The sequence below is a fragment of the Xylaria bambusicola genome (genome assembly GCF_022495145.1).
Source record: "Xylaria bambusicola strain CBS 139988 unplaced genomic scaffold F5B22scaffold_72, whole genome shotgun sequence".
NCBI lineage: Eukaryota > Fungi > Ascomycota > Sordariomycetes > Xylariales > Xylariaceae > Xylaria > Xylaria bambusicola.
The window spans coordinates 52,404-75,613 of record NW_025953625.1 but is presented as its reverse complement, the minus strand read 5'-3'; the positions used below and the strand labels follow the sequence as shown (position 1 = coordinate 75,613).

The following is a 23,210-nucleotide window of genomic DNA, read 5'->3' as shown; positions in this document are numbered from 1 at the left end:
CAATACAGACTGCAATACAGACCTACAGTACTGACCTTCAATACAGACTGCAATACAGACCTACAGTACTGACTGCAATACTGACCTTCAATACAGACCTTCAATACAGACCTTCAATACAGACCTTCAATACAGACCTACAGTACTGACCTTCAATACAGACCTTCAATACAGACCTACAGTACTGACTGCAATACTGACCTTCAATACAGACCTTCAATACAGACCTATAGTACTAACTACAATACAAACCTATATAGCCAGAAGCTATAACTTAAATAGTTATAAAGCCTAATATAAACTATAGATTATTTATATAACCTTTAAAATAGGTATTTAAGTAATTATTTATATTTTTTAAACTTTACTTTATACCCTTTATTATATTTGGACCCCTTAGGTAAAGTTGGAAAATAGGTTTTACCCCGCACTTGACCTGATTTTTTATTTTCGCACTTTGTGGTAGTGGCCCACCGTACACGCCACATACAACCTTGGGTCTCTGCTTGGGTCTGCTTACCCAGCTCGGGAAGCCCAGATCCTGGCAGTGGCGTCCCGTTTAAACATGCGATCTGCAGCGACGTTGAAAGTAGATGTACGGTCGCTCCAGTGGAGAGTACTTCAAGGTTGTGGCTTACTTTGTATGGTATCTATCGATGCGGAGCGGTTATAAGTTCAAGTTGATATGTAGATGCAAACTAACTCCCTGCATCACCACTGAACCATTGTCGGGTATCATACCTTCCTACTACTACTAGGCAAGCTCGGCAAGGAGGTTAGGAAGTTTGACCATGTTACAATCAGGACTGGAAATTGAATCGTATGTTGAGGCAGGCAAGGTACTATCACCGTAGATGTGAAGCATACCTACCTAGGTAGGTAGTACGCTTAAGCTGGTCTTCTACTTGGTGCTCGGGTGTTCTCTGTAGTATAGTTCTTGATTCTCATTAAACTCTATCGTCGTAAGGGAGATGGAGACCGGACATGCCGAGTTAAAAAAAAAAAAAAAAAAAAAACTCATCTCATAATTAAATCTCAGTCACGACGATTATCCTATGGATCGTTGGCATGTGACAATGGGGTGATCTAAATTCATTCGTTAAAGTGGATGCCTAGGTACCTAGTCCTCAATGTACTGTAGCTCCTCGTGGGGCCAAGAAGCTCTTCGAAGCTACTTATGGCCTTCCTCACGATACCTTCGCTAACCTACCTACTTAGGTATCCAGTACGATCATTTGCCATTAAGGCAACTAACTCTACTTCTTTGCTTTTCCCTTTCCTTTGCGTCGCTTCTTATCTTCGGGAACCGAGGCGCTGCCCTCTTGTATCTCCCCTTCCGCGAGCTGTCCTTCAGCTTCCATTTCCTTCAGTTTTTCTTGGCCCGAGATGAACATAGTTAAGTCGTGGTTTTGATCCTTTAAATCTGCATTTTCTACCTTCAATGCAGCAACTTGCTGATCAAGATTTTCGACCTCTTTGCTGATGTGCTCGATGCGCTTCATCAGCCCTTCTGAAACCTTTTTCTCCTCCTGGAGGCTCTTGCCTAGGTTTCGCGCCAGGTCTGTCGACTTGGTCCCACGGCTACGCTCGCGTTGCAGGTCCTTCTCAAGTGATGGGATAATCTCGGCCCGCATGTTCTGCTGCTCCACTCTAATCTCCCGCAACTCTTTCTGGGCATCCGAGGCCTGAGCCGTCGCTCTCTCGGCGAGAGCCGATGCCTTGGCTGCTTTGTCGACTGCCTTCGATAACATCTCCTCGAAATAGAGACGTTGACTTTCCAATTGACTCGTAAGAAGATGCGTGTATTCCATCGCAATGTTATCTAATTTAGCTCGGGGCACTACATCCTCGCCTTGGTCTCTGCTCCCTGTTTCGTGGTGTCCAGGAAGATCAACCAGTTTACCATCACCTTTGTCTCTGATTAGCCGGTGAACCCACATATCGCCTGCGTAGTCCCATACGTGCTGAGTAGATAGTTCGAGAGAGAATGTGTGTGCTGTATCTTTCCAATGTCCTTTTGCATGCCCCCCTTTGTATCTACCACACCCTACGTTACCACATATTAGGCAAATCCAAAGGTCTTCAGTGCAGTCACAAACTGAACAGAGGTTGGAAACATTGGATCCGAAAGGTTGTGCGGAAGGCTTTTCTGGTCCGTATGACGTCGTGGAAGTAGCGTTGGGTGACAGATATAAGCCCGTGGTGTTATTCAGTGTGTTTGTATGTCGGCATACAGGGCACCCAGCACCCTGCCATTTCTGGAGGCAGGAACAATGGAAAACGTGCTGACAGAGAATTGTGAGTAGGCCTGTAGTGTCGTCCATTCGCTCGAGGCAAACGGGGCAGGTGGGGAGTTCGATCAGATCGGGCGTCGGCGGTGGGAAGGGCTTCAGAGAATTATACTCTGGCACAGTGGACGGCATGAAGGGATCATGGTTAAGACCTGGAAAACTGGCGTTGGGCGCTGTCTGTGTATCGAAGGTGATGGATCTTATGAAGGCGACATTGCAAGTTTCTGGCTTCAGGGTCGTCAGTATTTGTTTTTGCCATGTAACAGACTTCGGCAGCCATACCTCTACATGGTTAAAGACTCTACCATCAAACTCTTTCCCAAATAACCTGGCTTGTTTGCTATCGCGAAATTTCATGAGGACGAGGTACCGGTTCATTCGACCAGTCATGATCATACGGTAATGGCTGATATAAACCCTCCACTTGTCCCCTATGAAACCGAGAAAATCGCCAGGGGAGAGATAGCTAGGTACCGCCGGAATGCATACGGTTGTACAATCGAGCTGAGCTTGACTTTGGTCTTCCCGTGGCTCTTCTTCAGGCGGGAGACGAAGCTCTGGGGTCTTATTTCCCTCGCGGTATAGATGTACAATACCCCAGCCGAGGTTTGTGTTTTTAGCCGTTCTAAGTGGAAAATACGATGCTTTCGTAGCTTTGCCCGCAGCGCCCATCGACGGGCCGACAGTAGCAGCCGCGGCGGCAATGATAGGCATATCGGTCATGGCGTTGCTATGCCGTTGACCATCTAGGTCGATACTCTCTACTCTGATCTGTGCAAATCGCCAGTCTTTGGTGGCAATATGTGGACCTAAAGATGCAACCGGATGTGGCAACGGCAAATCCAGAGCACTTCGTTGTTGCCGCGGCACGAAAGGACCGGGAATGTCCCCTTCGTCGTGAACTTCAGCGGGCCGGGGCGCGCCGCAATCAATTACGCCGTTATCGATGACCGGATAAGTCGTTGTCGTAAGCTCACTAGATTTAGTATATAGGTTTCGCGCGTGATGGTTGGGCGAGGCGGAATGATCTCGAGGATGTGCCGGGAGCGTATCGAATATGTTCGAACTCTCTCCCGGCAGCCAGATCGTACGAGAAGCCGCCTGAGATCTTGTATCTGCCCAGGTCTTCGGCTGGGGGCTGTTATAAAGCTCCAATTTGATATGATAGAAGTAAGAAGGCATAGCCTATGTGTCAACCTCCTAGGCGCAAGGCTGAATGCGGCTGATCAGACCGCATGCCACCTCGCAAACCAATACAACATGCGAAACTGAAGGTAGCAGAACAGTGTTCATGTCAAGGAGGTAACAGGATCTTGTGGTGGTCCAGCCGCTGAAGCACTGTCATACAAGGAAGCCACATGATCATTACAAGACATAAAATACTGCGGTGCCTGCCTATAGAGACAGACCATAGTGTAGAGGCCCTTTACATAGTATGTACGACTTGGCTCGAAAAAGCTTTGTGTGTCACCTTCGCCCACTAACTACTTAGCACTTAGATAGTTCCATATGACTAACCTGTCGACAGGTTAAAAACGCGGGGTCATCATGTACAGCGGGGCTAGTCTTACGCTTGTCAGGCTACGGATCATATCACGCTACGTAAATGGAACCGCCATCTTGTTATCAAATGAAGCTCTTCATTTATCTAAATTGGCTCGTTTGATTCACGAACCTGCTGATGGCCAGAGACGGCCAGGAATGATCCTATGTAGTACAAACTAACGACTCCGAATTACAGAGTCATGTCCATTAACGCCATACCGTATCGTGCAGTTATCATCATTACCCCCAGCCGGCATAATTGCCACTACTGACCGCCACGGAGACGGAGGACCAGGTGGAGAGTAGACTCCTTCTGGATGTTATAATCGCTCAGAGTGCGGCCATCTTCCAACTGCTTACCAGCGAAGATGAGACGCTGCTGATCCGGAGGGATACCCTCTTTGTCCTGGATCTTGCTCTTCACGTTATCAATAGTATCCGATGATTCCACTTCCAATGTGATGGTCTTTCCTGTCAATGTCTTGACGAAGATCTGCATACCACCACGTAGACGAAGAACCAAGTGCAGAGTTGACTCCTTCTGGATGTTGTAATCACTCAAAGTCCGGCCGTCTTCGAGCTGTTTGCCAGCGAAGATAAGTCGCTGCTGGTCCGGGGGGATACCTTCCTTATCCTGAATCTTGCTCTTTACGTTGTCGATAGTATCTGAGGACTCGACTTCTAATGTGATGGTCTTTCCGGTCAGTGTCTTGACGAAGATCTGCATACCACCACGGAGGCGCAACACAAGGTGGAGAGTGCTCTCCTTCTGAATGTTGTAGTCGGAAAGGGTTCGTCCGTCTTCAAGCTGCTTGCCGGCGAAGATCAAGCGCTGTTGGTCCGGAGGGATGCCCTCCTTGTCCTGGATCTTTGACTTAACATTGTCGATAGTGTCAGATGACTCCACCTCCAATGTGATGGTCTTGCCGGTGAGGGTTTTGACGACTGGGAGCATGAGTATTAGTGACTGCCGAGAAACATAACTAAATGCTACGAGTATTGGGAATACCTACAGATCTGCATGCCACCTCGCAAACGGAGCACAAGATGGAGGGTACTCTCCTTCTGAATGTTGTAGTCGGACAGAGTACGACCATCCTCAAGTTGTTTTCCAGCGAAAATCAAGCGTTGCTGGTCGGGGGGGATGCCCTCCTTGTCCTGGATCTTGGACTTGACATTGTCGATGGTGTCGGAAGACTCCACCTCCAAGGTGATGGTCTTGCCAGTCAGCGTCTTAACGAAGATCTGCATGGTGGCGATCGTGTGATGGATGATAGGGAAGCGCTGTAATGAGATGGATGTGATGGTGGATGATGAAGAGGTGTGTCTGCAAAACAATGGTGATGCCTGGATGATGGTGAGGAGTAGGTGGGAAAGAAAGGATTAGAGGAGCAGAAGTGAGAGAGGGAGATATATAGGTACTTGCTGAGGTGTGACTGCAACCTGAGTGACCGACCACAGGAAGGGGCGGGAGGCGCAGTTCGCCTGGCAGGCGCGGGTTACTATGGGCAATGCGCAATGGAAGCCTTGGGAACAGGCGAGAAGGTGGGGAAAGACAGTGGCTGCTGGCCAATGGCGGGCTGGGAACCGCGGGGTGATTCATCAGCAGTCCAGTGGAATGCCTGGGGCAGTAATGGGCAGTACTGGGTTTACTGGGTCTAGCAGGGGTGCTAAGGCGGCGAACAGCGCTAAATGACAGGTAATAGCGGGGGAAACCGCGTGAAGAGGCCAGACCCTACCAGCAGTCGCAGTAGGTACTATTGCGAGTCTGTGCGAGGCAATGAGTCCCTTCAATGGATTCTTTGAATGCGACAATGTGTTCCATCTAGTCACTCAAGCGTAGGAAAATTCCTTCGTATTGTGGCGTTTTAGATATTGAGAGACGGTCGTTACCTACTGTTTCCGGCCTCTTCTTCTTCTGCATTACTAAGATCGCAGACACCGAGCTCCGAGGGAGCGAACGTAGTCCGGAGGGATGACGCTATCTCTCTGTAGACGTCATGTGTTCATTGCGGGAGATAAGACCAACAGGGTATCTATCAATCCTAAACCAAGCCTGATTCTGTTGGCGACGGGGCCTGGCCTTAACCGCTGGGCTCCCCAACATACCTAGCCTACCTACCTACCTACATGCACTGATATGCCAACACTCAAAAATACCAACAGAGGCCATTGTGACAATAAGTATATCGGATTGTAGTCAATAGAAGTAGACATTCTAGAGCTTGGATATGGCCATAGCATTGGCTCGGCTCCCGTATCTACTAGTTACATGTATTCCCCATCCCTCAAGCGTTTCACGTCCTCACAAATGACAAATGATGTTCTCTCCCCTTAGCAAATGGGTTTGAAGCTATCAATCACAGATTAGTTATCACGCTCGGTAACCACCCGAGAACAAAACCCATAAGTCTGTTGTTAGAATCTTGAAAAGGATAGAGCCATGGCCTATGACTTGCGAAATCTCCAAAACCATCCTCTCCTAGGTGCTCATACCTAGCTATAGACGTGTCTTCAGCCTCAAGATGCGCCGCTGATCGGCGAGGGTCGGATTAAATATAAAACGAAACTATACCTGTTCCTGAAGTGGCTTTTTTTTTTTTTTTTTTTCAACAGACCTCGCGGAAAATATACATCACAGGTCTGCACGGGGTATCTATTCGGAGTGGCGGTAGACGGCTGGGCTTAGGTAAGAGACCTGGGCGCATTCGAGTAACCTGTTTCCCGTCACTCAGCAAAATAATGGGGAAGTCGACGATTGCACCTTAGTCCGGAAACGTACCTGTACAACCGAATCAAAACCAGCTACCTATAATTCTTTCAAAATCAAATAGCATTCTGTTCACCAGCCCATGTACTAGGTACTAAATGACCTTCTGTCTTAGGTTGAACCCGCCTCAAAGTAATCCATCTGGCACTGAGGCTTGTTTACAGTACCCGCCTTACCTTACGTCATGTCAGCCCGCCAACCATCTAAGTATCCGTAAGAGGTTATTCGACCTTGTCTGACGTTGGAAGCTTTTCCCAATTCAGGCTTGGGTTTTACTATTGGCAATTCGAAACAGGTAGTCAAAAGGTCCCTCCATATCCGTACTTGTGGACCGGAACATATCTGAATCTGGTATCGCATTTTCATAAGAAACCCCTCATTAACCAGCTCGGTATACTTATCCTTATATGGGTATGTGTACTACGTAGGTACTAGGTATAAGCAATCCTGCACCTGGAACTAGTGGGTACAGGTACTCAGGGGCTGGAGGAGGAAAGTCAGCGCAACGGTGTCGAGGCAGACACACGAACAGCAACCCGGATTCAACCTAACATTTATACAGTTGATTAAAAGGCACAGCGACGCCCAAGAGATCAGCTGCATACAATGGCCATTTATACATGTACTCCTATACTGATATACTATACTACTTATGTATATGGCTGCAGTTAGATTGTCACTCCTGTCTGATTGTGCTAAGTAGAGCTCCAGGCCTTACTAGCAGCATAACTTGCAGGAAGACTAACTACCTACATGCTAAGACTTATGAATAGCGCCAGGTTTCTCACTTGCAGATAACTAGTACTTACCTCTCGCCTACCTGAAGCAATCCGCCTCTGAAAGCCCCATCCCCCTAACAATTGCGTCTGCATGTGTGGGCAGTCTATCCGCCTAGGCAAGTAACTAAGGCAAGCGGTCAAAGGCGAAGGATAGCCGGCATCAGACCATACACCACACCGACATTCTGCGCTGTAACAATGCGCATGAACAAGAGCGCCTGGCTAAGGTATGTATCATGGGCAATCCCAGACTCTTGAAGTTAACCACCTACCTAAGAAGGAGGACATAAGTCCAAGATAGGTAGATCGGTAGAGGGGCAAAGTGCCTATGTATCTGTCCTTGTTAAGAGCTTTTAGGTAAGTTGTAGGCGGGTTGGTAGATAGGCAGGTTCCTATCTGATAGGCACGGGCGTGCGCCCAAGGGTCCACCAAACACGATGTTCTATCCTTGAATCGTGGATAGCGACGCAGGGAGGCAGCTACTGAACCATACGACCGCATCATGAGAACCAAAAACCAACACGATTATCGTATTCCCATGCAGGAATTTCTTAAATATTTTATGTATATATATATGTTGGGCTCCATCAACGTCCACAATCCTAATGCCAGGTAGTCAGTCAGTCAATCAATCATACGAGCGTTTAGGAGATGAAAAAGATCTTCATCTTCGACAACACATTACTCTGATAATCCAGATCCTCTGCTCACCACTGCGCAGATGACGCCAAGATCCTCCAAAAAGGGCACTAAAGCGTAATTATCGTATAGCAGTAGGTAGGTAAGTAAGTAAGTAAGTAAGTACCTACCTTTCGAAGGCATTACACAGCGCAGGTAACGCACTGGATACGCCCCATCTCCGAATACCGGACGGGATAAGGTCGCAATGTCCTGCATTGCCGAAAGGAAGGAAGAGAAAGACGTGAGATGTACCAATCGAGCATGATATGATTTCCGTGCCGCCGCTGCAACCATAGGTAGTTTGCTAAGTAGGCTAGGGTAACATCCAATCTCCCCCCAGCGCTTGGAGAAACAAGGCAAAAAAGACTTTACATAGTATAGCATTAGGTAACCTTGAGGCATGTCGTCTCACAGCCTTTCCCGCCCAGCGAGACTTCGATGCATGTGGTGGGTTGCAGTATCTCACACGTGGACCTCAAAAAACTCGCACATATTCGTAGGATCCGTCCACAGGAAAACGACCATTGCATATGTGATCGGGCGGCACAATAGCACATAGAATCACAACACCTCTATGATTGACAATGCAAATCATTATATTTCATTGTAGATCGTGTCCATCGTACACGCTAAAATAGAACGAGGTATCGATCAGAGAACAAAGTTCTGCAGTACAAGATATTTTGTCATAAAACTATTCCCCCGTTCTTCAGGGTTACCGCGGCCATCCTTGGCCTGTCCTCTGAAAACAAAGCTCGAGTAGGCCCCCTTCCCTATGTAATCTATGCATCTTAGAACGCTTCCGCTTGCATATGTTTCTCATCCCATAAAAATGGTCGAATCATGATCCATGAGCCAATCGTGATAAAATAACTCGTTTTTTTTTCTTTCGCGCTTGCGCGTTTTGGTAGTAAAAATTCAAATCTCGACGAAAAATTGCGGTTCATACAATCGTTGAATATTGCCATCAAAGAGGTCGTAAATTCGGAGCAACGTGACGTTAGTCTCGCTTGTATTCATGAATGACATGGGCGTAAAAACATCGCATGCGTGAAAACGTGGTGACCAGCCAAGTGAGAGTGCTTAAGTTTTTAAAAAGTAGGTACGTGGAATCGACAGTCGGTATGGTACTTATCATGAAATGATCATGTCCACATATAACGCCGTCGCTAAATGTATCGAGCAGTTTGCACATACGAAGGAAATAACGACGCAAAACAAAGGAAATATTCTTGAGCGCACAACTGCGTCTGGTGCGCCATCTCTCTTAGTTGGATTTAATCACCAACTTGGAGAGGAACTTGTTCGCCAATGAGTCAAAGTCATACCGGTCGAACTTTGACGTGTTTCTTGATCGTAGATATGACTCTGTTGCTTGATTAGTTGATATCGACCTCTGGAGATGCTGGGTTACATACCATGCTTCAATACGTGTTGTCTCACTTCTGTCATAGCTTCACAAACAGCAGGATTGTTATTTAATACGTGGCCATGTCGTTGCGTGTCCCAGTCAATCAATGCTGGAAGCTTTTGCGAGATGGCATGGAACAGGCCGGTGATCACACCAACAGGAGTCGACTCCATGTCAGTGCAAAACTTCTCCACCGCAACCGGGTCAGGAACCCGATAGTGGCAATCGAACTGCATCTCCTCCCAAACCGCCAAAAGGATGCAAGCGAGCATGAAAATGGTAGGCCAGTTCTTGAGGCGGTCGCCACTGTAGACGCTTGAGTACAGTGCTGAAAGCTCCTCGAGAATGTCCTTCTGAAGCTCGCGCCACATGTCGGCCATAGCACACTTGATCTGGAAGTTGATCATAACAGGGGCAACATATTTTCCGTAGTACTTGGAATCCTCGTCGTCAATCTGGCCCTCCATAGCCTGTTCCGAACCTGGTTGTTCCACTAGCGTAATGTGCAAGGTCAAATTGTAGGCTAGGACAAGCTTCAAAGCTTTGCGGATGACAGGGGATTTCTCCTTGTTATAAAATCGGTAGGCAGTCTTGAAAATTTCTGTGACGAATGGTGTGCCTTCAAAATGATCATCGATGAAGTTTTCGAAGCCATTTTCAATATGCTTGTCAAGATACTCGGCAAGAGCTTCAGTATTAATACCTCCTTCACCTACGTCAAGCCTCTCAGTCTTGAGCTCAAACTCGATAGGCTCCTGATCCGTCTGGTAGGACTCGACCCAGTCGACTTGAAAACAGCTGTCATCGGCAACAAACACTTCACGGACCATGACAGGCAGGCAAAACCCATAACCATGGGTAATCCACATCAGTGTTTCTTTTTGAGCGAAGCCTTTCACGTTATAAACGGAAACGCCACGGCCGAGATGTCGCTCATAATCAGCTTTCCAATCCTTCATGAAGTAGCCAATGTCTTTGATGTCAATACGAGTGCATGGTACTTGCCAGAGACGAGCATGCGAAGGCTGACAGCCGCCACATGGTTCGCCCTTGTCACAAGTCTTTTTAAGGAATTTGCATCGAAGACAAGCTCGGAGTTTTCTAATTTCACTGGCTTGCTTGCGCTGCTCAGGGAGCAACGGGCCCTTTCTGCGACCAACTTTCTTCTCCACTGTGCCGTCCTTCTTCCCGTTCGATGTCCGCCTAATGACCGACTTCGTGGACTTGGCTATCGGGCTTTTCTTAGGGCCCGAATTCCTGCGGGCAGCTGTGTTGTGAGGTGGTGACGCAACACCAGATCCACTGGCATGGCAAGGGCGTGTAGAGCTTGTTGCCGCTTTGATCGGCACGGGAGCAACAGCTGCAGCCGGGCTGATGATCTCGTGTGAGTGCGAGGTTTCGCCGTGGAAGCAATTTCGGTGGTTAGAGGGATCCGAGTATGTGTCAGATTCCGGAGAAAAGGGTGAATAGTTAAATGGAATCTCCTCGTAGCTGCTGCCAAACTCAAGCTGGCGGTTGCTATCCGAGTGCGAAGCGTCAGAGTTGGTGCGCAGATGGAGCGTCTGGCTAGGATTGAATATGGCTGCAGAGTTCTGAGCTTGAGCGTGAGCTTGTTGGTAGGTTTCATAATTTTGGTACATCTCAACTTGGGACCAGCCATTGTCGCTTGACCCTGGCAGAGACAATACTTCTAAGTAGGTGCCTGTGGGTGACTGGCTTCCCAGACTACCTCCAAATCGGGGAAGACCATCCGCAGGGTATTGCAACGAGTTGCCGAAATCTTGCCAGTTTCCCATGCTCATCCCCCCATCCCACTGCTGCAAACGGCCGTCTTCTATAGGCGATACATTGACAAAACTTTGATCCATGGCGAGCCCAGACTCTAAAGCAGCCTGTGTGGCTGCTGGCAAGTACTCAATCGCATTGGTCTGGAAGCCCGCACCGAAGGGAAAGGGCATTAACGCAGCCTCTTGAACAAAATGCGACAGATCCTGGACCGGAGGATGCTGTTGCTGGTGTTGAAGCAGGGACCAGTCTGTTAGAAGAGCTGTGGCAGGGCCCGGTTGAGTAACAGCCGCCTGGTAGGGCGAATGCTGTAAGGGGCTGGAGTTCACTTGTGTGGGCGAGTGCGTCTGCGAGTGCGTATGCGAGTGTACGTGCGAGTGTTGCGAAAGAGGAGACTCGCCTGGCGAGGATGCATTGGAAGAATTACTCGATGTGGTGTTCTGGCCAGCAACACCAGCAGCGTTGGCGGGTGTCATGTCAAGTCCCATAGCCCAAGGGTTCTGATGCCGGGTTGGAGTCATGGCTGTGGCCGATATGGCGGGATTGGTGGCCCGGGTGGTGGTGGTGTATGGATAACGGTCCCGGTGGTCGAATGAAGTCGTCATGTCCAGCAGCGCATCTCCCCCCGCGGTATTGAATTCGAGGGTCATTGTTGTCAGTCAGAAGCAGTAAAAGGGAGGAAGAATGAGTGGGAGGATTGGAGGAGAATGCCGCTAGTATTATGATCTTGACGAGGGGACACCGCTCTTTTGTTGAGATCCCTCTCGACCTTGGGGGGGAAGAAGGGGAAGTTGGGATGTGGAGGAAGTGAGATTGTACGGCGATGGTCGAGTGAGATCGAGTGTATGACGGGAGGCTTGGGGGGGGAGAAAGGGCATCTCCGGGCGGGCAACAGACTGGACACAGAGGAGGTTAGCTGTGCGAGCAGTGTGCGAGTACAGACTGGAAACTGGCGGTGAGAAGCGCATTTGCTGGCGTCGCCGTCCCACCTGCAAGCTGCATGTCGCTGCATGGCTCTAGCTCGCCGCCCAATAGAAGGCCGGCCTCGCAACCCACAGCATCCAGCATCCGTCCACTCGATGCTCAACATCGTGGGGCTGGGCGAGACAGACATGGGTAGAGCCGACAGGGACCCATGTCGCGATGATTTGTGGAGGGTGGCTGGCAGACTACCCTTGGGCCATGGTCCTATGGGCTTCTGCTAAGGGTTACTCACAGTAGCCTATAGTACTGTTGCCATTCACATAGGTATCATACCTAGTACCTCCATCTCCATGATAGTGTGTGTACTGCATCACACCACTGAGCAGATACTGACGAGACGGGGTCGTAAGTACTGTAGGACATGACGATATTTGTGTCCACATACTACTTCGTAGGTATGTAGGAGTAGTATGTAGGAACAGTACGAAGTACGTGGAGGAGACGCCGGGCCTCATTGGCTGCATTTGCTTCCTATTTGGGCCAACCCATGAGCCGTCCTCTGCCCCAAGCGCCACCTGCCACCGTCCCATGGCCAGCCCGTCGCCACGTCGCTAAGACTGAACCAACCGCCGGACACTGTGTGCGGTACTTGATCTTAGTGCCTGCTCTAACACGGTGTGGCCGCCAATCAGCTGCCGACCTGAGCCCCTGTGTCTTCCCAGGTTTGGCTGTGTCTAGCTGTGTCCCGTCTTGGACTTGTCTCGTAACAACAACTGACTGAACAGTCTGAGTTCTATCTATTCAAATCGACTGATACACCCGGTATCCAGAATCATCAGTTTGTCGTTGCGTGCTCAACTACCTATCTTCAGTCATTGGTGCTTTTCTTTGTCGGCTTTCGTAGGGGTCACCCGTCTTCCCCGCACCGTACTTACCAAACCTCTCAGCATGACGCGCTAATTAGGGGTTCTCAACGTTTCTGTGTTCCAGCAGGTGGTGGTACCTCAATCAACATTAGACGACTGCCAGGCCCCGACTGCACGGGCTACTGTAACACTACGGGCTCTGCTTCTAGGTGCTCTGTAGGTACTATGGGAATCTGTAAACCACGGTGCACAAATCGCGGGCAGATGTTTGTTTGATAGACAGCTAGTGTAGCTGATATGGCCTGGTCCGGCGGGTCTACGATCCATACCAGGGCGGGCAATATACATAGTATATCAGACTCAATTGCCTACGCTACTTCTTTGACTAAGGTTAAGCAATGACTACACGTATGAGGGATCGTGAAGCCGTTAGAAAGACATGCGTATGCCGTGGGAGATATTTAAACAGGGACTACCTATCTAGGGTAGATATTGCGTACTGCCGTGGCAACGTCTCATGAGGAGAGACTGGAACGACGTCACCTTGCGAAAGCGGGCGCTGTTTCGGTAATTACATACCATAACGATCTTACGTACTCTCTATGTAGTACTGGATTACCATCATACTACCTACCCTAGGTACGCAATACATAGACTGACTCTTACTATAGGTACTCAGCAGACCAAGCGAGCCAAGGTAGTATTGAGGGGGAGATCTGCTGTTAACCAGGCACTGTACTTAGAACAGAAAAGGTTGGATTTCCTATATACATAGTAGTGTAGAGACTGTTCAAAGAGATAGATCTGCCCTGCTCCTCTACCGTAGAATCCTTACCGCGTGTAGGCTAGATAGACTATCGGCATATCTACACCATGATCTGCTCATCGCACGACAAAGCATTAGGTGGAACATGAAAACAACCTCGGCGTCTCGCGGGCCCAGGTTTACGCAGCACATATCGTATGAAGGAACACTCAAAACGGTGTTAGAGCAGGGACAGGCCACCAGGACAGACGATCTCTACGAAGTAGGTACCCGTTGGGACTCCACTTCCGTCGCCAACTTTCTGACTTCCAGTAGAAGCGTTGGGGTCTTTGACTTGAAAATGACCAGTTGACTTGATAAAATCCGGCGGTACTTCCAAATTGGTACAATACCTACCAAAATAGAAGTAGTTCTTAATTTATATATATATATACTACATTTATACTTTTTACTTAAATGTTAAAAATATTACTACCCTTATTAAAATTATTAAGTTAATTAATTTTTTAAGTTTATATCTTTTAATATAAATAACTTTATATATATTTTATTAATAATTTTATTATTATATAAATTAAATAGTTCTTTTTTTCCTTAAGTTAATTTAAAGCTATTAAATATATTAAGCCTTTTATTAAAAGAAATATTATTAAATTATTATTTATATTTAAATTTACCTTTAAAGATAATTATATTAATAGTTTTATAAATAATACAGCTCCCATTTAACCTGGCTACCTAATTGAGCTAACCACCCCCTACCCTATATAAAAATCCAATGTTTCAATCTGGAATAACTTAACCAGAATTAGTCCTATAATTTAATAATTAATACTATTAGATCCGTTATTTAATAAGGAATTTAGCGGTATTTTTTACTATTTTTTATAAAATTTATTAAGCGAAAGATTAAGCAATACGTTAAATGGGCGCTAGGTAAGGATTATTTTAACGCTTACTGTAACGTATTACTTAATAACTCTACGAATATAAGTTATATAAATTTATAAAGGATACCGTTAAATAGCTCTTTTTATTATAAATCTAATAGTATACTTTGTTATTTTATACAATTAATATTCGTAGAGTTATTAAATTATTATATAATTAGCGTACCGACGTTTCTTATATAGGCTAGGGGGGTAGCCAACTCAATTAGGTAGCCAGGTCAAATGGAAAATGCGTTAGCTCCTATAGTTATTTAATAATAATAGCCTTTTTTATTTTAAATTAATAAATAAAATAATATTATTAAAATAATTAAACTATTTAAAAGTTATAAAATTATTATTTTAATTATTTTTTAATAAATAAATAATAATATTATTTTTAAGGTTATTTATATTAAATTTTTTAAAAACCTTTATAATTAAAAGAATAATTTAATAAAAAATAATATTATTATTTATAAAAATATATTTAATAATAATAATAGGAATTTATATTTTTAAATTTATAAGTTAACGTATCTCCCACTTAACCTAGCCACCCAATTAACCTGGCCACCCCCCTAGCCCATACAAAAAACGTCGGTACGCTAATCATATAATAATTTAATAACTTTACAAATATTAGCCGTATAAAATAATAGAATATACCATTAGATTCGTAATAAAAAGAGCTATTTAACGGTACTCTTTACTAACTTTTACAACTTATATTCGCGGAATTATTAAGCAATACGCTAAAGTAAGCGCTAAATTAATCCTTACTTAGCGCCCCTTTAGCGTATTGCTTAATATCTTGCTTAATAAATTTTGTAAAAAATAGTAAAAAATACCTTTGGATTCCCCTTAAACTAACGGATTTAACGGTACTAATTATTAAACCGTACGATTAATATTTGTAAAGTTATTAAAGATTGAAGTAATAGGATTTTATATAGGTTATTGGAGTGGCCAGGTCAAGTGGGAGATGCGTTACTTTAAAAAAATAGCAGCAATAATATAATATTAAATAAAGCCTTAAAAATAGCCTTACAATTAACATTATAACAATTAATCCTTTAAAGTATATATATAAATTTATATTAATTATAATTTATAATTAATAAATTATTAAAAATTAAAGTAAAAGAAGATTAAAAACCTTATTATTATTTTATTTATAACTATTAATTATTTTATAAGGTAAAGGTAAGGTTATAATTATTATAAAAAAGGTTAATTAATAATTATAATAATTTAAAAGTATAATATAAAGCTTTTAATATTTATTATAAAGATAATAATATTATAGTTAAATTTTTATATAATATAAATAAAATTAACTTTTAAATTAATATTATTAAAAGTATTATTATTTAAACCTATTATAAAATTAAAGACCTATAATGCAACTCCCACTTAACCTAGCTACCCAATTGACCTGGCCACCCTAATAACCTATATAAAATCCTATTGTTTCAATCTTTAATAACTTTACAAATATTAATCGTACAATTTAATAATTAGTACCTTTAAATCCGTTATTTAGAGGGGAATCCAACGATATTTTTTACTATTTTCTATAAAATTTATTAAGTAAGATATTAAGCAATACGTTAAAGGGGCGTTAAGTAAGGATTAATTTAACGCTTACTTTAATATATTGTTTAATAACTTTATAAATATAAGTTATAAAAGTTAATAAAGGGTACCGTTAAATAGTTCTTTTTATTATAAATTTAATAATATATTTTATTATTTTATATAGCTACTAACGCATCTCCCACTTGACCTGGCCACCCAATTGAGCTGGCCACCCCCCCAGCCCATACAAAAAACGTCGGTGCGCTAATCACGTGATAATTTAATAACTTTACGGATATTAGGCGTATAGAATAATAGAATATACCATTAGATTCGTAATAAAAAGAGCTATTTAACGATACCCTCCATTAAATTTTACGATTTATATTCGTGGAGTTATTAAGCAAAACGCTAAAGTAAGCGTTAAAATAATCCTTGCTTAACGCTACTTTAGCGTATTGCTTAATATCTCGCTTAATAAATTTTATAAAAAGTAGTAAAAAATACCTCTGAATTCCCCTTTAACTAACGGATTTAACGGTATTAATTATTAACTTGTACGATTAGTATTCGTAAAGTTATTAAAGATTGAAATAATAGGGTTTTATATAGATTATTGGGGTAGCTAGGTTAATTGGGTGGCCAGGTCAAGTGGGAGATGCGTTATATTATAAATAATAATAATTAATAAAAAGTATTAATTAAAGTTAAAAAGATTTAATTATAATATAATGTATATAAGAATAAGTTAACTTATATATAAAAGTAAATAATAGAAATATAAGTATTATTAAATTTAAATTAATAAAAAAAGGAAAGATTAACTTTTAAATATTATTATAACTTATATAAAGATTTTTTAAAGTTAAAAATATTTTATTAATATTAATAAAAGATTTATATTTACTTATAAAATAAAAAGTAGTTAAATAATAAAGTAAAAGTAAAAAATATAATTAACTTTAAAGGTTTTATTTTATATATATTAATATTATTACTTAATTTAATAAAAATTATTTAAATAGTTAAAACATATATAAAATTAATTGCTATAATAATTAAAAAAAAGTTTTAAAGGGCTATAATAAAGTAATACCTTTAAAAAAAGACCTTTTAAACTATTATTAATAATTTTAATAAATATAAAAGCGTATAAAAGTATTATACTATAATATCCTAAGGCCCCTAAAGTATATATACTTTATATATATTATATACCCTTCTTATATATACTTTAAAAAAAATTCTTCCCTTCTTTAAGCTTTAGTTTTATTAAATACCTATTATAAAATTAAAAAGACTTATAATATTATACTTAACCTTTAAAATTTAACCTATTTATAATAATTTTAAAGCTTCCCTTTAAGGTTACTTATAATATTATTAATTATAATATATTTATATATAAATAAATAATTAAAGCTAACGCTCTTTTAAAAAACTTAAATTAAGGAAAGTTTTTAATAATAGCTTAAAAATAAAGCTAATATAATTTATCTTTAAAAAAACGATAAACTTAAAATTAATTATTAAAATCTCCTAATAACTCTAATTTAATAAATAAAATTAACATTTAATTATTATAATAAATAAACATTTAACTCTTAATTAAAATTATAAAGTTAAAGAAATAACTTCCTAAAGGAAAAAAGGTTGCTTAAAGTTTAAAGGTAACCTATACCCCTTCCAAATTATATTTAAATAAAAGAGAAGAAAATTTAAAAATATTAAGTTTAAATAAATTAAAATATTACTTTAACCTTAATAATTTATAGACCCTTAATAATTAATAATACCGTTAAAATTAAAGAAAAGGTAATCCTAATAATAATAACCCTTTATTATTTAACTTTAATATAAAGTATAATTAAAATAGTTATATATATTAATTATATTTAAATTATATATATTATTATAAACGTTACTTTTTTAAGGAAGCTAATTTAAGTTAGCTTTTTAAATTTAATTATAACTTCTTTAATATAAAGTTTACCTATTTAAAATAGTTAAAATAGATAAAGGAATTAAAAACTATATTCCATAAAGCTAATTATAAATTTAAAACTAATACCTTTAAAATTCTTTATATATATAATAAAATAAATAAAAATTATAAAAATATATATTAAATTATAAAAAGAAAGTTTAAATATATAAAAAGGAAATAAATGAAGTTTAATTAAAATATGTTTTTAAATTAAATTAAAACCTTATTATATTAATTATCCTTTTTATAGGTTAATATTAATATATAATTTAAAAGGGCTATATAATATATTAATTAAAATTTAAAACTTTTTAACTAATATTTAATTAATATTAAAAGTTAAAACTTAAAATAAAATAAAGGTAAAAGAGCTCTATTATATTATTAAAAATTAAATAAACCACTATAAAAGGAATTAATAAATTTCCATAACCCTTTATTAAAAATTAAAATTAAAATAATTAATATAATATAATAATGTTAAGAATTAATAAATAAAAACTAATAGGTTAATTATAGAAAAAAAAGGCTTAAATTAAAGAATATTTAAATTAATAATAAACCACCTATAAATATAAGCTAAAGTTAAAGTAATAGTTAAACTATTAATAATAATAATTATAAAAATAAATATAAAGGATATAATAATAATAACTATAATAATAACTTAAATTATAATTATATTAATAGTTATAAAGGTAATAGTAATAATAATAATTATTAAAGCAATAATAATAGTTATAGCTATTAAAAAAATAATAGTAATAGTTATTATTAATATTTCTAAAGTTTTAAGTTTTAAAAAACCGTTAATTTAATAACTTTATTTTAAAAAGTTAACCCCCCTTTAAAGCTCCTTTAAATTATTTATAAAGTAATAATAAAAATAAATTAAATTAAAGAAACTATAAAGGAATAATTTATTTTAATTATAGTTAATTAAGCTATATTGCTTTAAATTATATTTAACTTAAATAAAACTGGAACCTTAATTATATAAGTTATATAATATAAAAATAAACCATTTAAAAAGTTTAAATAAATAAAAAATAAAATAAAGCTAAAAATAAATAATAGTTATTATACCGTTTTTATATCCCCCTTTTATTAAAATACTATAATCCTTTAAAATATAATAAATAATTAAAAAATGGATTAAAAGTTTAATACCTTTTAAATTAATAAAAGGTATTAAGCTAAATCTACCCCCTTATATACCTATTATACGTCGTTTTTATACCCCTTATATAATTTATATACCTAGTTTAAAAAAACCCCCTTTATAAACTTATATTAACCTAAATTCTTATATTAAATATAATTATATTAACTTTACTTTTATATTTTATTATAAGTTGGAAAAGGCTTCTTTTTAAACCCCTTTATTATAATATATTATAAGCGGTAATTTTCTATTATATAGGGCCTATTAAATTACTTATAAATTAATTAACAATTATAGTATTATTTATAAATTTAAATATATATATATAGTTATTAATTATAATTATTATTTAAAAGATAGCCCTATTTTATTATTTTAAACTACTTTAAAGAATTAAGGAATTATATTAAATTTAGGTATAAATTATTAATTCTTTAAACTTAAGGCTTATTATTTTAAAATATTTACTTTATATTAATTTATAAAAGTTTATAAAAATAAATTATATTATTAAACAATTATTTAATTATTAAAATTAATTTAATTAAAAGAATTAAAATTATATATATTTTATATAAAACTTAATAATATTTTATAGGAGTTTTATAACTTTATTAATTGCTTTAATATAAATAAAACTAATATATTCCCCTATTTAAAAAAAGGTAATTTAGTTATTAAATTTAAAGAAAATGCTATAGTTCCCTATTATTTTATATACCCTTTAATATAGGATAAATTTAAAAAGTTATAAAGGTAGTTAAATAAAATGCTAAAGGTTAAAAAAATTAAAAAATTAATTAATTTAACTAGAATACCTATCCTTTTTATTCCTAAAAAAAATAAAGGCTTATATTTATATATAGATTATAAGGGATTTAATTATATTTTATATAAGAATTATTACACTTTACCCCTTATTTTAAAGCTATTAAATAAAATTTTTTAAATAAAGATATTTATAAAAGTTAACCTAAAGGATACCTATTACTATATTTATATTTAAAAGGAAAATAAATAGAAAATAGCCTTTTATACTTATTATAGCTATTATAAATTTTTAATTATACCTATAGGTTTATTAAACATTTTTATTACCTTTTAAAACTATATATAAAAGGTATTTAATAATATTTTAAATATTTTTTATATTATTTATTTAAATAATATCCTTATATTTTTTATAAATAAGGAATTATATATAAAATATATTTAAACTATTATTAAAAGATTATAAAAAGCGGACCTTTATATTAAGCCCTTTAAATATTAATTTTATTAAAAAAAGATTAAATTCTTAAACTATATTATTTTTAATTAAAGTATTAAAATAAATCCTTTAAAGATTAATATAATTAATTAATAGCTTATTTTAAAGTTTTATAACTTTTATTACTATTTTATAAATAAGTTTTTTTAAATTATATTATTATTAATATATTATTTAAAAAAAGGTATATTTAAAATAAAAAAGGGTTAAATTTTATTAAATATAATTATAATAAAGGTATTTAAAGATTTTTAAGCTATATTTAAGGAAGCTATTTTCCTTATATATTTTAACCTTAAAAAGTAAATATTATTAAAAACTAATTCCTTTAAAGTAATGTTTATAAGTAACTTATCTTAATAGAATAATTAAAGTATATTTAAACTAATTATATTCTATTCCTATAAGTTTTTTAAATAGGAAATATAGTATAATACTTCTAATTAAAAAATACTTATAATAATAAATTACTTTAAGCATTAATAGCATTACCTTTAAGGAAGTTACCTATTAATTAAAGTATTAATTAATTATAATAATCTTTAAATATTTATAAAGACCTTAAAGTTAAATAAAAGGTAAATCTATTAATATATATATTTAACTTCTTTTAACTTTATTATTAAATATAAGGTAGGTAAGAAAAATAAAGCTAATCTACCTTTACGCTACCTTAATTTTATAGCTATTTTATCTATTAATATAAATATCCTTTTTATATTGGAAAGGAAGATTATTATAATATAGTAATTTAAAATCTTTAATTTATACCTTAAAGTATTAATTAATAAGCTATATATTATATATATACCTATTAAACGGACTATTTTTATATAGGTAATTATATATAAATAAATGTAAATAGCTATAAATATTAAAAAGAATAAAAACCCGGAACTATTTAAAGATTTAAATAACTTAATCTTAAAGGTTTAATAGAAAAATCCTAAATATTAAGTAATTTTATATTAATTTAAAGCTGGAAAGGCTATAAACCTTTAATAATTAATAAAAAAAAACTTAATTTATTATAAAAAAAAGGTTTATATTCCCTTTAAAAAGTCCTTCTATTTTTAATTTATTAAATTATACTATAATTAACCTATTATTAATTACTTTAATTAAACCTATACTTTAAAACTTTTATACTATAAGTTCTTTTAAAAAAATATATAAAATAACGTTTAAAAATATATAAAATCCTATATAATTTACCTTAAAATAAAGGTAAAATACTATTGGAAATATAATAAATTAAATACTTTATTAATTCTTAATTAACTTATATAAGAACTTTTTATAAATTTTATTATAGGTTTACCTAAAACCTTTTATAAGGGAAAATTAATTAATTTTATATTAATTATTATTAATAGATTTATTAAATTTATATACCTATTTTTAATTAATATTATTATTACTTTAATAAAATTAATTATTCTTTTTTATAATAAAATTAAATACTTATATAATAGCTTATAAGGTATAGTTTTAAATAAAGGTATTATTTTTATAAGCTAATTTTAATTTAACCTTTATTGTTACGATCGGGGGTTTAGGGCATAGCTGTATTAATGCTATGGACGAAGATTTTAAGCTAAGGAAGAAAGGAAGGAAAGATGAAACTAGAATATAAGCGTACGTAGAAATATATACATACTAATAGCTATTATAGGTTATATAACCTTATTAGTATAGGTTTTATATATTTTTATAATATCCCTTTATAATATATATAATGTTCCAGTATAATATATATTTAATATATTTATTATACTTCCCCCTATTAAAATTAAAATATAGGTGTAAAATAGGTTAAAGAATTACTTATAGTGTTTGGTTTTAGTTGTAATGCTATTTTGTACGGCAACGTTATTGTCGGGGTAATTGGCAGCAAATTTATCAACTATTATAGCTTTTATCTATTTATTTAACCATTTAAGCAGTCCTAATACATTAGGCTATCTTTTATAAAACTTTTATATTTTAATTAGTAAGTTTTTAAAATTCTCTATTGGGTATTAGGTATTAGGTATTATTAGGGTTATAACCTTTTTAGGTAATTTAATATTATAGCGTTTTATTATGCCCTATTATTTATAACCTAAGTAGTTATTTAATTTCTTACTTTAATTTTCCTTTAATATCTTTAAGTTTTAATAATAGTTAGGTTTATTAAAGTAATAGGTTTTTATTTACTTTATATAATCGATTTATATAAAAGAGGTTAGTTATCTTTATTAACTTTAAAAGGTTTAATATATAGCTATATCCTTTTTCTTTAAATATTTTAAAAGGTTTAACCTATTAGGAGTTTAATTGGGTAATTAAGCTATTAGTTATAAAGCCCTTCTTTTTTAAGAAGACCTTATCTTTTATATAGAAGTTTACCGGGCGTTGCTTTTTATTTGCTTATATTTCTTACCTCTTTTATATAGCTTTTATTGCTTTATAAGCTGC

At 36.7% G+C, this 23,210-nt stretch overlaps 3 protein-coding genes across 3 annotated transcripts; all 3 read right to left on the bottom strand.

Annotated features, from left to right (window-relative positions):
* Positions 1-994: 994 nt before the first annotated feature.
* On the bottom strand, positions 995-3,809 carry F5B22DRAFT_627560 (Zn-finger in ubiquitin-hydrolase). The gene is made up of 2 exons (XM_047976333.1): positions 2,574-3,809; positions 995-2,519 (listed from the first exon to the last, which is right to left on the bottom strand). Exons 1-2 carry the CDS (start codon positions 3,471-3,473, stop codon positions 1,257-1,259), a joined length of 2,163 nt encoding a protein of 720 aa, XP_047825732.1. The 5' UTR covers positions 3,474-3,809; the 3' UTR covers positions 995-1,256.
* A 292-nt stretch (positions 3,810-4,101) lies between these two features.
* On the bottom strand, positions 4,102-5,087 carry F5B22DRAFT_651650 (polyubiquitin; the record flags this gene model as incomplete). Its single annotated transcript, XM_047979501.1, has 2 exons — positions 4,102-4,781; positions 4,850-5,087. 2 exons carry the CDS (start codon positions 5,085-5,087, stop codon positions 4,102-4,104), a joined length of 918 nt encoding a protein of 305 aa, XP_047825731.1.
* Positions 5,088-8,637: 3,550 nt separating this feature from the next.
* Positions 8,638-11,912, bottom strand: F5B22DRAFT_661495 (uncharacterized protein; the record flags this gene model as incomplete). Its single annotated transcript, XM_047980366.1, has 2 exons — positions 8,638-9,434; positions 9,485-11,912. The coding sequence occupies 2 exons, from the start codon at positions 11,910-11,912 to the stop codon at positions 9,334-9,336; spliced, it is 2,529 nt and encodes an 842-aa protein (XP_047825730.1). The 3' UTR covers positions 8,638-9,333.
* Positions 11,913-23,210: the final 11,298 nt, after the last annotated feature.

Bases quoted from the DNA above. Each gene is read 5' to 3' on its own strand.
- F5B22DRAFT_627560 (XM_047976333.1), bottom strand. From the start codon at position 3,473: ATGCCTTCTTACTTCTATCATATCAAATTGGAGCTTTATAACAGCCCC. The intron at 2,520-2,573 runs GTATGGCTGCCG...ACGACCCTGAAG, and splicing joins GAGTCTTTAACCATGTAGAG to CCAGAAACTTGCAATGTCGC.